At 46.7% G+C, this 12,143-nt stretch overlaps 1 protein-coding gene and 1 long non-coding RNA gene across 13 annotated transcripts in view; one reads left to right on the top strand and one right to left on the bottom strand.

The window, feature by feature from the left end:
• The window catches only part of LOC123753994 (uncharacterized), a 59,367-nt gene that overhangs the window by 24,612 nt on the left and 22,612 nt on the right, over nucleotides 1–12,143 (bottom strand). The gene's annotated exons all lie outside the window — the stretch shown is intronic.
• Nep3 (Neprilysin 3) overlaps nucleotides 1–12,143 on the top strand; it is a 97,883-nt gene that overhangs the window by 73,708 nt on the left and 12,032 nt on the right. For all 10 annotated transcript variants that reach the window (XM_045736062.2, XM_045736064.2, XM_045736058.2 and 7 more), the window contains one exon: nucleotides 2,573–2,712. In XM_045736062.2, coding sequence (XP_045592018.1) covers nucleotides 2,573–2,712 — 140 coding nt within the window. The remainder of the gene's footprint in view (nucleotides 1–2,572; nucleotides 2,713–12,143) is intronic.

The following is a 12,143-nucleotide window of genomic DNA, read 5'->3' as shown; positions in this document are numbered from 1 at the left end:
AAATGATTAAAATGTAGCAATTGGTTCACTTCAATCAGCTTACTTATCAGCTTCATATCAGCTTCAATCAGCTTCATATCAGCTTACCAGGCTGATATGTATGTATTAGACCATGCCTCTCTGAGGGGGGTCAGGTTCTGGCTCGTGGTCCTTGGTAGACAAGAACTCTAGTCTACTGATGCCACGGGCTAATACATACATATCAGCCCAGTAAGCTCCAGGAAGCCTCCGGGGCTCACTCAGAAAATGGCATTTCATTACATTCAACACTTTTTTTTCTATCTAAAAAAATCAGTCTTCTTCTCTGGTAGAACCCTGGTGGTTTCCTGAAGCCATCTTGCTGAGATGGCTCCCCACTACTGGGTCACATCAGTTGCCGAGTCCTGTTTGACCTACTGGGGACCAGAGCCAGACCCCAGTCCCCTCACAGAAGCAGAGAGAGCAGGGGACTATTATCCTCACCCTTATTGGGAAAGCATCCAAACAGTCAGAGAAGCTTTATGGACAACTGCAAGGTTCATAGAAAATTGAATATTAAAATGCCCAAACTACTCTGCAAATGATTAAAATGTAGCAATTGGTTCACTTCAATCTACCTTGAACCTGTTAGTACCAATAGCCGCCATCAAGTGGCCCGGAGTCTCGGCTGACAGGTAGCTCCAAAAATCAGCCTGGAGCTGATAAACAACAACCTGATGGACCTCTTAGGGAGGGAGGAGTCAGAAAGCCACCGGGGCTCCACCAGAAAGAGGCGTTTCATTAAATTCAAGGCTGGTTTAAATGTTTAAATTAACCTTAAAGCAGTAAGCCTGATATGCTTACAATGAAACCTTATAAGTCCCTGAACCTCATGTGAATCAGGACATGCCAATACAGAATCTTTGAGATTCTGGGACATCAAGAATCTGCCTGAAAGACCAGGAGATCCTTAGCCAATCAGGTCATGCCAAAGGTTGGACAGGGAATGAAGCTGTTCAAACCCGACAGATCAAGGATGTACTATAGGTCCACCGAGTCCCACTTTGGGAAAAACTTTGGGACAGGGAACAACCAGGATACCCATTGAAGGGACAGAGTCAGAGCATGTGGAAGAGGCACATCAGAAGCATGGCATACCACCCACGAAGGGGAAGAAAGAGGTGATGCAGTCCATGTGAAGTTCATCTTCACCTCCAATTCTGTCCCTAAACGCCAGAGGGGCCAATTCCTTGGGCATCTGAATGAGCACCACACCATAAATGCTGAAGATGGGCAAACCTATCCCCATAAAGTGGCAGTTGTCTAGTAAATTTGGTCAATTACATCACATTCACCCAACATGATGGAGGCAGAAAGAATGATTGTCAGCCAGTAGCAGGACTGGCAAGCACCCTTCAAACTTGCACATATCAAGTGTGGACTTGGCAGGTCAGTCCAATACGAGCTACGTCATAGACCTGCAGGGCAATTCCTAGGGCTTGAAAGCAGCAAGCCAAGCAAGACACACAAGCACTAAGGACACTCACCAAAAAGAAGAGACACCGAAAGCAGCCTGTAACAATGTGGCTATGAAGGGTGTCTGTGGCATGCTGTATAAACAAAGCAAGCATGTACCCTAGCGCAACCTACTCACAACCAACGAGGACACTCCCAACCCAGAGCCTACACGGAAGAGCCAGGGACACTTGAACTGCACAGAGTGAGGCTTTCCACCCAGATGGCAAAGCCTCTCAGGGGCAAACTCCTAAACACACCAGAGAAGTATTTCTGTTAGTGCAGGGCCAGCGATAAACAGTACCCCAGGGAAGGAAACCTTTAGTGCATAAAGCTCAAAACACAAAAGAAGCCAAGTCTACACAACCAAGCCATATTTTCTTCCATGAATGTAATGAATATACTGTACTAAAATTAAAAACAATATTGGTCTGTAATTATTTATGTCAGCAGTCTCGTCTCTTTTATGAACTGGCGTCACTCTGGATTTTTTAAGGATATCAGGAAAAATATGACCTTAGGGATTTGTTGAATAGCAGAGCTATGGGTAGTGCAAGAGCAGGGGGTAGTATTCTTATATATCATAGATGGCATTTCATTAATGTTCCCAGCTTTGGTTTTAAGTGATTGAATTATGGATATAATGTCTGTTGGGCTGACTGATAAAGGAGTAATTAGGATAGCTGCCAGTGAGATATATAGTAACATGTGTCTGGGTCTCTGGGATTTTTCTGGCAAGATTAGCATCAATTGATGAAAATTAGTTATTGAATACAGTTGCAATATCGAAGTCTGTTGCAAGTGTGTAACCATCTTTGGAGAGTTTTATCTGCTTGTTATGTGATTGTTTAGACCCTAGGATGTTAAAGATGGCTTTCCATGTACTTCTCATATTTTCTTTTGCTTTTTTAAATCTATTCTCATAAAAGGAAGCTTTGGCTCTTCATATAATATTGGTAAACATTGATGAGCATCTCTTAACTATTTCTTTTGTAACTAGACCAATCTTTTGTTTATTTTCATATTAGTGTTTCTTATTAGTTGCTTTAAGTATGCCACTTTTGAGCCAGGGGTATTCAGTATGTAATCTGAATTGCAGGTGAGAATATAGCAGACAATGGTGGGCTGAAAGCAAGCTTCCGGGCTTACCAGGAGTGGGTCAACGAAAATGAGGAAGAGAAAGCTTTACCAGGCATCAGCCTCACCCATCAACAGCTGTTCTTCCTTGGCTTTTCTCAGGTTAGAGCTTCACTGTTTGGAATGTCTTGTAATTTATAAAAAAAAAATACTATACATGTGCTATATTATTTTTAGATAATTTCAATAATGAATATTTCTGAAAATGACTGCATTTACCATATAAATTCATGAACAGCTGCATAGAAGGTCCTCTTTTAATGTTAGTGCAGTGACCACTTGCTGACCATTTTCAGTCCTATAATAATTAATGGTAAGTATGAAAATATAACACAGATTACTGTAAGGAAGAAATTGGCAGAATTTATTTTTGGTCTTATTTTGCAAATAAAAATTTGAATTTGGCAGAATAAAAATGAAATTGGCTATAATGAAACACCCCTTTCTTGTTGAGCCTGGTGGCTCTATGAACCTATGTTGCCAATATAGCTCCCAATACTTAGCCATGTCAGTCATAGGAGCCCTATTGGCCAACCAGAGACCAAAGGCAGAACCTGGCCTTCTCAAAGAGGCACAGGGAGCAAGGGATTGTTACAATTGCCTCACCAAGAAAGCAACCGGAAAGCAGTTAAAACAACACAGCGAATGACTTTATTCGTGAAAATGAAGCATTGAAACAGACACTGCAAAAGAAAGTTAAAAGAAATTTGTTAATTTGGAACTGGATATGAAAGGTCCACACCTGTGTGCGTACATCGAGCTTCGAGTCAGTGGTATTCCAGCCGAGCCAGATTCCTGTATCAAGTTTGTTGCTGATGGGCTAAAAACCACTGCAACTGGGAGTTACGGGGCTACTGTGGTTCACCCAGAAATAGGCATTTCTTTACATTCAATACTGGTTTTCTGGGGAAGCCCCTTGTTGGCTCACTGAAGCTAACAATAAAGAAGGAAAAACAAGAAGGGACATACCAGGAAGGAGGAGAGGAGGCAGCGTCAAAGTTGAAGAAACACCAGGTTTGGAAACCCGGCCCAAGGCATCACAAGCATGAATGAGACAAAGAAAATTGACCAGATACCTAGCTGCCCTATTAATTTTCCAAAACCCTTGAGCCTGTATATCAGCCCATGACAAACGGTGCACACTCACTCGAATAAACCCCGCTCTAACAAATTCCTGGATGGTCCAAACAAATTGTGTTTGATACAGATTTTCAGTGGCATATACAGATGTTTGATTTATGTAAAGTTTATGTAAAGAAGTGAATTACACCTAGTTTTTCACACTCTACTGAGTGCATTATTATGGTCTGAGAATATAATAGGAACAGAACTTACATCTCAACATTGAGATGTAAGTCCTGTTAATATTAATGTATATACTCATACATTGATAAAGCACTCAGGAGAGTGTAAAAGTCTTTGTGTATTTCAATTCTTTACATAAACTACATAGTAACACAAGAAGGGGGGATGAGGTTATTTTTTATCATTACCTGTATGTCTGTGGTAAGACATTTCTTTAACTGAAATATTTAGAATAATATGGACATAATAGCCAAAAGTGAATATTATTACAAGTCATGTTCATTATTTTGCAATGAACAAAAGCATTGTGATCTAATGTGGGGCATAAGAGTGTGAATGCCATTACCATAGCCCAGTGTGTGGTCGGATCAACTGTAAAGCCCTAGTTGGGCTTTGGTTTGGAGCTAAAAGATTATATAAAATATATCCAAGCCAAGATGCCAGAAGCTGAGCTACCCAAAGCATCCAACGCCAAAGGGGAAGGGACCAAAGCGACCCCTCCTCCCCCCTCAGTTCAGGCAATGAACCACCGGGGAGTAGTTAGAGTGATGCTGGAACACTGAGCCCAGAGGAAGCCAAATCCTTCGCAGGGCCTGCCACAGTGCTACAAACTTGTACATTGTGCTGTGTGCCTGATGGAATGGACCTGACCACTGCCCCTGGGCAGCCTAGTGAGCAGTGCCCAAGAAGCCCCAACCTAGATGAGGCCTTTGTTTTTTAGCTCCTTTAGGTTTTCTTTCAGTTCCTTGTCATTTTTGTACTGTTTTACTGTGAGGTCTGCAGGTATGTAATTACCTAAGTGTAGTTACAGGTTGAGAGCAATGCTCATGGTATCCCATCTTCCCAGCACTCTTTGTCATATAATGCTTTGAAACTACTGATGGTTTTTAAGCATGTTATATCTATCCAGACATCTTAGGCTTTGTGCATTTCTGAGTACCCTGTATTTTCCTTCTGTGCTCGAGATTTGTGATGGTTATGCATACCTGTATTAAGTTTGCTTCAGGCTTACCTACCCTCCCCACCTGGGAAATTTTTACATCCTCCTCTTCACCTGTTGACTTTTCTATCATTTCCTCATTATTTTGTCAATTTGGTTTATCATCTACTTTTGCAAGATTTTTAATGAGATTTTTTTTGGGTTGTCTCTTTCTAAAACGTTTGAAGTCTCTCTCTTCAGAGCTTCTGAATTCCTTTCACCTACACTGCCTGCATTCCTAGTTATTTTCCCCAATTGCTGAAGTACCCCTCAGGATTCTCCTGACTTACTGCAGGATAATCAACAAATTACTTTTATAATATTTGCTGCAGATTTTGTAAATGCTTCAACATATCCTTCCGACCATCTTGTAGTGCTTTAATTTTGTCAATTAATTTATCTTTATTCACTTAGATTTTTACCTCTATACAGTGTATTGCCATCCAGCGTTACCTCATTTTTCTCCATGGTAGTCCTAAGTTCATTGAATTTGTCATTGCATGTAATGTAGTAATAGTGAAACAGGCCTTTGCCTTTGATTTCCTATTTGTTGCGTTAGTCTCGTGAAGCACAAATGAAAAGGATATCATCAGCAGCATATGTTAATTTGGTTAACATAAGAACTATCTTTAGAAAAATGTGTGTAAGGAATCATACAAAGCCTTATATAGATCATGTCAGGCCAGTCCTGGATTGTTTGACTCCAGTGTGAAGACCATATTTAGTCAAAGACAAGAGGAAGTCAGAGACAGTCTGGGAAAGTTTAGAGGTATGCCATAAGACTAGTCCCAAAATTTAGGTATTACAGTAGTTATGAGGAAAGGCTACAGGAGTTAAATCTCATGTCACTGGAAGACAGAGGAGTTAAGAAAGACATGATTAACAACAATTAACAAGTAAAAGAATAGGGTTCATAAAGACAAATTATTTAGCATAGGTGGTACACGAACAAGGGGACACAGGTGGAAACTTAGAACCCCAAATGACCCACAGAAACATTACAAAGAATTTTTTTCAGTGTCAGAGAAGTGAATAAATGGAATACACTAAGAAGTGAGGTGGAGGAGGAGGCAGACTCCATTTACAGTTTGAAATATATATATGATAGAACCCAACAGGCTCAGGAACTTGTACATTATTGATTGACAGTTGAAAGGCAGAACCAAAGAGCCAAAGTTCACTTCCCACAAGCATCATTATGCGAGTACACCCCCTTTCCCCATCCACCATAAAGCACAGGAATATAATTATACACTAATCCTACCATCATGTGCAAGAGTTAAGTATAAGAGCAGACAAATCAGTGCACAAGTCCTCAACCCACTTAAACAGTGACAATTACAATCATGAACTGTTGCCATAACACACAAACAATCTCTTCCATCTTTTCACATTTTAGCTAATGGCTAATGATGCATGATATCAAAGTTAGCTCTAGAACCAAGCAGTGCAAATAACCTCCCTCCCCCACCCCCCAGCAATGCACAAGACTGGAAATTCACCCAGACCCTATCTGAGTGGATAGCCATGTACTCAAGTGGATGTTACAGGCTGTGATGCCACATCAACAAAAATGCATACCACTAATTGGCACGCACCAAGTGCAAGCCAACTATGAGCGTGGAACCCCTCACCCAATTGAGTATACACTCAAGAACCATACTAAATTACTTTTAAGCCATGCCCTTCTACTACTAGTTTCTTGCTTGTTGACCAAGTCTCACAGCACCACCTGAAATATGGAAAACTCAAGAGAAGGCCATCCTATGAAGGAATCGTCTATGTTAGAGCAGATAACTATGTTCACAGACACTGCACTAATCAGCATGCCAGAAAAGATGACCCTAGAGCCACAGCTGAAGCAAGCTAAAAAACATGAGAGATGCAAAGTGACAGGCAAATTCACTTGCTTAATTCCTTTGGAAAAAAAAAAAAATGTACTCGGCAGACCAAAGAAACATGAAGAGCTAGTGGTTTGGCTAACACACCCCCTCCCCTTCCGGCCCGTTGGCGTCGTGAGGGGGCTTGGTGGACGGCTGCCGGAGTGTGATGCTCCGTTGGGCAGTCCTCTGTCCTTTTCTGGCCTTGCACTCCTGCTGCTGTCTTCTCCAATTGTGCCGGATCGCTTTTCCTTTTCCTTCTGTTTCGTTTTTCTCCCCCCTCTTCTCCTATCTGCTTGTCGTTTCCTGCCGACCTTTTGCTTGTTTTGGATTCTTTCTTTGGACTTCTTCTATTTTGACGCCCGGGTGCTTGAGGAGGCATACTCTTGCACCCGTAGAACTGTAGTACCCGACGTCTCGAGCGAGGGGAACCTTTTATTGTCAATCCCCCTTTCGTCGCTGAACCCGATCTCGACGGACTGACGGTTCTTAAGGTGGCGTTTGTGGGGCGTATACTCACGACGCACCCCTAGGGGGCCCCGGCATGATCAGCGATAGCTTCCTGTTGGGTGTCCTGCCTCTAATTGTGGCTCCATGGTGGGTATGGGGGCACATTCGTGGATGAATTTGTCACTTTTCGTCTCTATGTCGTTGAATGTTTCCGTTGTACCCTCTCAGGCTCGTGGGGTGGGCGACCAAGCCCCCGAGTCGGCCTGTATTGGAAGACCAGGCTCTGTAGCTCCCGCTGCGTTGGGCCCCGACCTTGCTCCTCCTTTGACCGTCCTGACTTCTTCCCCCAGCTCCCCTCCCTCCTCTGAGGTTGGGTCGAGCCTCCAGCCCCCGGTGGTGACCACTTCGTCCCCTGGTGTGGCTAAGTCTTTCGTTGTGACTACTGCGCCTTTTGACCCCTCTCTCTCTAGGGGTTCTCACCGCCGTTCGCGCCCCAACCGCACTCGCTCGATTCCTTCCCGTGCTGATGCGTATCAGGCCTTGTTTGGTCCTGCTTCATGGGCCAAATACTTTGATCTCCTCCCTCTTGATTCTGCGCCTCCTGACGATTTCTCCCTCCATCGGCATCTTGTAGATTCCGTGGATGCGTGTGTTACTTTCAACCCCACTCGTCTCGGTACACGTGTCGTTGCTGCTCCTTCTCAGGATGCGGCTTCCCGCTTGGCTGCCTTATCTTGCCTTGGCGAGATCCCTGTTCGGGTCTCCAAGAACGTTCAGATGAATTCCAGTGTTGGCACCATTCTCCTCCCACCCCATGTTGCAACCGGTGTTCGGAATCTGCAGGATTGCCACGATGATATTCGGCATATCCTTGATGCCCAAGGCCATTCTGTCCTCCAGGTTGACTCGTTTACTCGTCCCCCTCGTGGTCGTCGCCGTCAACCCCTTCGCGTTGTGAAGATCACCTTTGATGGTAGGACCCTTCCATCCTCTGTCATTCTTGCTGGTGCTAGGTGCTCTGTCCAGGAGTATATTCCTTCTCCTCGACTTTGTAATAAGTGCTGGAGGTTTGGGCATGGTGCCCTCCGCTGCTCTGGGACTGTCTCTCTCTGTCCTTTGTGTGGGAGTGAAGGTCACTCTAAGTCGGAGTGCACTTCTCCCCAAGCTCGCTGCCTCAACTGCGGTGAGGCCCATCCTACGTTCTCCCGTGCCTGTGTCCATTACAAGCTTGAGGCGGCCGTCCTTAACCTGAAGCACCGGGAGCGTTTGTCTTTTCCTGAGGCGAGGCGCCAGGTTCGCCGGCTCCCGCCTTATACTGACATCTCTTATGCTCGCGTGTTGCGCTCTTCCTCTCCTCGTCCTTCCCGCCTTCCTCAGACTCTCAACCGTTTCCAGGCCTTGGACCCTGATGCGCCCACTGCCCCCTCCTCTGTCCCTTTGGGTTCTCTCCCGAAGGATCCTCCTCCTGGTCCTCTGTCTGGGGTTCCCCTTCCTTCTACCCGGTCTGTCGTGTCTTCTGTGTCTCCTTCCTCGTCCCCCTCCGATCCTCCTTCCCATCCTCTTCCTCCATCTATCGGCTCTCCCCGCCGCCTGTCGGTGCGGGCGGATGTCCATCGCTCTCCTAACGGCCGTCGTGTGTGCTCTCGTTCGGCTTCTCCTGTTGAGACACTGGAATCCGTTGCCCGGTACGTAGTTGCTGGGACACCGGTCTCTTTAAGTCAGAAGCGTAAGCCTGGCTCCTCTCCTTCCTCTTCCCCGGCGGGTAAGAAGGCTTCGCTTTCTTCCTCAGCTCCTCCTTCTGGCTCTGTTGCTCCTTCCCCTCCCGTTTCAGTGCTTGCGCCCCCTGTTCCTGCTATGGAGGTTTCTTTGGCCCCTGCTTCCCTTTCGGTTGCTGCTCTTGCTGGGGTGCGCTCCTCTCTTTCTACTCCCCCTCTTCCTGCTGCTGTCCTTGACTGCTCCTCTCCATTGTCTCCTCCTCCTCCTCCTCCTCCTCCTCCGGACCCTGCCCGCCCACCTCTGATCTGTTCTCCCGTTTCCTTCCCTCTGTCTTTGCTCAGTTTACCCATGCCCCCTAACCCTGACTTTGCTGACCCTGATCCCGACCCTGATATTCTTTAACGTGCTCTGTTGGTCTTTCGCCTTTGTTTCTTCCTTGTTCTCTGTTTTTGTCCTTTCTCTTCTCGTCGTTGTCCATTCTTCAATGGAACGTTCGAGGTTATTACGCCAATTTCCTCGAACTCCAACTTCTGGTTTCGCGGTTTTCGCCCCTTTGTGTCTGTCTCCAGGAGCCGTTGCTTGGTGCTCGTCCTGGTCGTTTTCGTGGCTATTCCTTTCTCTCCCCCCCCCCAGCCATTGCTGGGGCTTCTAATTCTTCTGCTCTCTTGATTCGGGCTGATGTTCCCTTTGTTCCTTTACTTTTTCCTTCGCCTCTCCATTGTTCTGCTGCTCGTATCTTTGTGGGGAAATGGTACACAGTTTGTTCCATTTATCTCCCCCCGAGTGTCCCGCTCTCTCTTCCTGATTTGAAACACCTCCTAGACTCCTTGCCGGAGCCTGTGCTCCTGCTGGGTGACTTCAATTGTCGTCATTCTCTTTGGGGTGACGTTCTGACGAATACCCGGGGTCGCCTCCTTGAGCCGTTTCTCCTCTCTTCTTCCCTGTCTCTTCTGAATTCTGGTGAGCCCACTCATTTGGACTCTCGAACTCGCACCCTTTCTTGTCTTGATCTTTCTCTCTGCTCTTCTTCTCTTTACTTAGATTTCACATGGCAGGTTCTTGATGACCTCCATGGTAGTGATCATTTCCCCATCCTTGTTTCCTTTTTCTCTTTTCGCCCTTCCCTCTCTTTCCCTAGGTGGCAGTTTGCTAAGGCGGACTGGACCCTATTTTCCCTCAGTGCTACTCTCTCTGACCTCTCCCTTCTGCCCCTCTCTCGCGCTCTCCTCCTTTTTCATGACACTGTCTTCGACGCTGCCCTCCGCTCTATTCCTCGCTCTTCCTCTCGGGGTCCACGGAAGTGCGTTCCCTGGTGGAATGCGGACTGTGCTCGGGCTGTCCGCTGTAAGCGTGCAGCCTGGAAGAAGCACCGCCGTAGGCAGACGACCGATTCTTTTCTTTTCTTTCGGAAAGCGAGTGCGGTGGCCCGTAGGGCCATCCGTACGGCTAAACGTGAATGTTGGGCATCTTATGTCTCGACAATTACGTCCGAAACCCCTCTGGCCCAGATCTGGAAGCGTATCCGCAAGATAGCGGGTAAGTTCGTTCCCGATGTTTCACCGGTCCTTCACCTCCATGATACTCTTGTGGCGGACCCGTTGCAGGTCGCTTCCGAACTGGGTTCCCACTTTTCTTCTGTTAGCTCTGGTCTTCATCTTCCCCAATCTTTCCTTCTTCGTAAACCTGTCCTTGAGTCTCGTCCTTTAGATTTCTGCACTCATCTTCAGCTTCCCTATAATGATCCCTTCTCTCTCTCTGAACTTCGTTCTGCCCTGGCCCTCTGCGGTTCTACGGCGGCGGGCTCCGATGGTATTCATTATGAGATGCTTCGCCATCTCCCTCCGAGCACGTCTCAGTATTTACTGAGTCTGTATAATCGGATCTGGGAGTCGTCGTCAGTCCCTGAGGACTGGCTCGATGCCGTTGTCCTCCCTGTTCGCAAACCGGGGTCTCTGGGTACTTCCCCTAAGGACTTTCGCCCTATTGCTCTCACGAGTTGTGTCTGCAAACTCTTTGAACGTATGGTTAACGTTCGTCTGATGTGGTTCCTGGAACACCATCACCTCCTCTCCCCTTCTCAATTTGGTTTCCGCAAGTGCCGCAGCACGACAGATGTCCTGGTGAACTTGGAGGTCTATATTCGTACTGCTTTTGCTGCGCAGACCTCCGTTGTTGCCGTCCTTTTTGACCTGGAAAAGGCTTACGACACCACTTGGCGTTATCATATCCTATCTCAACTTCATTCTTTTGGCCTTCGTGGTCATCTCCCTCTCTTTCTCCGCAGCTTCCTCTCTCGTCGTTCCTTTCGGGTGCGCCTTGGTACCGCTCTCTCTCCCTCTTTTCAGCAATACGAAGGTGTGCCCCAGGGTAGTGTTCTGAGCACTACTCTTTTTCTGGTTGCCCTCAATGGTCTTCTTTCCTCTCTTCCTTCTGGTGTCTTCTCCGCTCTCTATGTCGATGATCTTACCCTTTGTTGTCAGGGTGATGATTCGCCTCTCCTTCAACGCCGGCTTCAACTTGCGATTGATGCCGTGTCGTCTTGGGCCACAGGTCATGGCTTCAAGTTCTCTACTTCTAAGACTTGTGCCATGACTTTTACGCGGAAACGGGTTGTTCTTCGTCCCTCTTTGTCACTTTATGGTCATCCCCTTGAATACAAAGATTCCGCGAAGCTTTTGGGGTTATTCCTTGACACTCGTTTGTCTTGGTCTCCCCATATCTCTTACCTCCGTGTTGAGTGCTCTAAGTCCCTTACCCTCCTTCGGGTCTTGTCCCATACTTCTTGGGGGGCAGATAGGCGCACTCTCCTTGCTTTACATTCCTCTCTCGTCCTGTCTAAGCTCGATTATGGTTGCCCTGCTTACTCGTCTGCTTCTCCTTCTACTCTTCGCCGTCTTGATGCTTTGCACCATACTGGGTTGCGCCTCAGTTCTGGTGCCTTTCGTTCGACTCCCGTCCTTAGCTTGTATGTTGACACTGGCTTCCTGTCTCTCCAGGACCGCCGTGATCGCTACTGTCTTCGCTATCTTGCGCGGTCCTTGCAACATCCTTCCTCTCGTCTCTGTCGTGCTTTAACTTTTACCCCTCCTGCGGTTCCTGTTCCTCTTCACCACCTCCCTCTTTCTGTCCGGTTATCTCGCCTACAGGATTCTCTTTCCGTTCGTATTTCTGATGTTTCTCCTCGTGTTGTTCCTTCTTTGCCC

Source organism: Procambarus clarkii, chromosome 6, assembly GCF_040958095.1.
Source record: "Procambarus clarkii isolate CNS0578487 chromosome 6, FALCON_Pclarkii_2.0, whole genome shotgun sequence".
NCBI classification, from domain to species: domain Eukaryota; kingdom Metazoa; phylum Arthropoda; class Malacostraca; order Decapoda; family Cambaridae; genus Procambarus; species Procambarus clarkii.
Note: the sequence above shows the minus strand (reverse complement) of the source record. Positions and strands in the feature narration are given on the sequence as shown.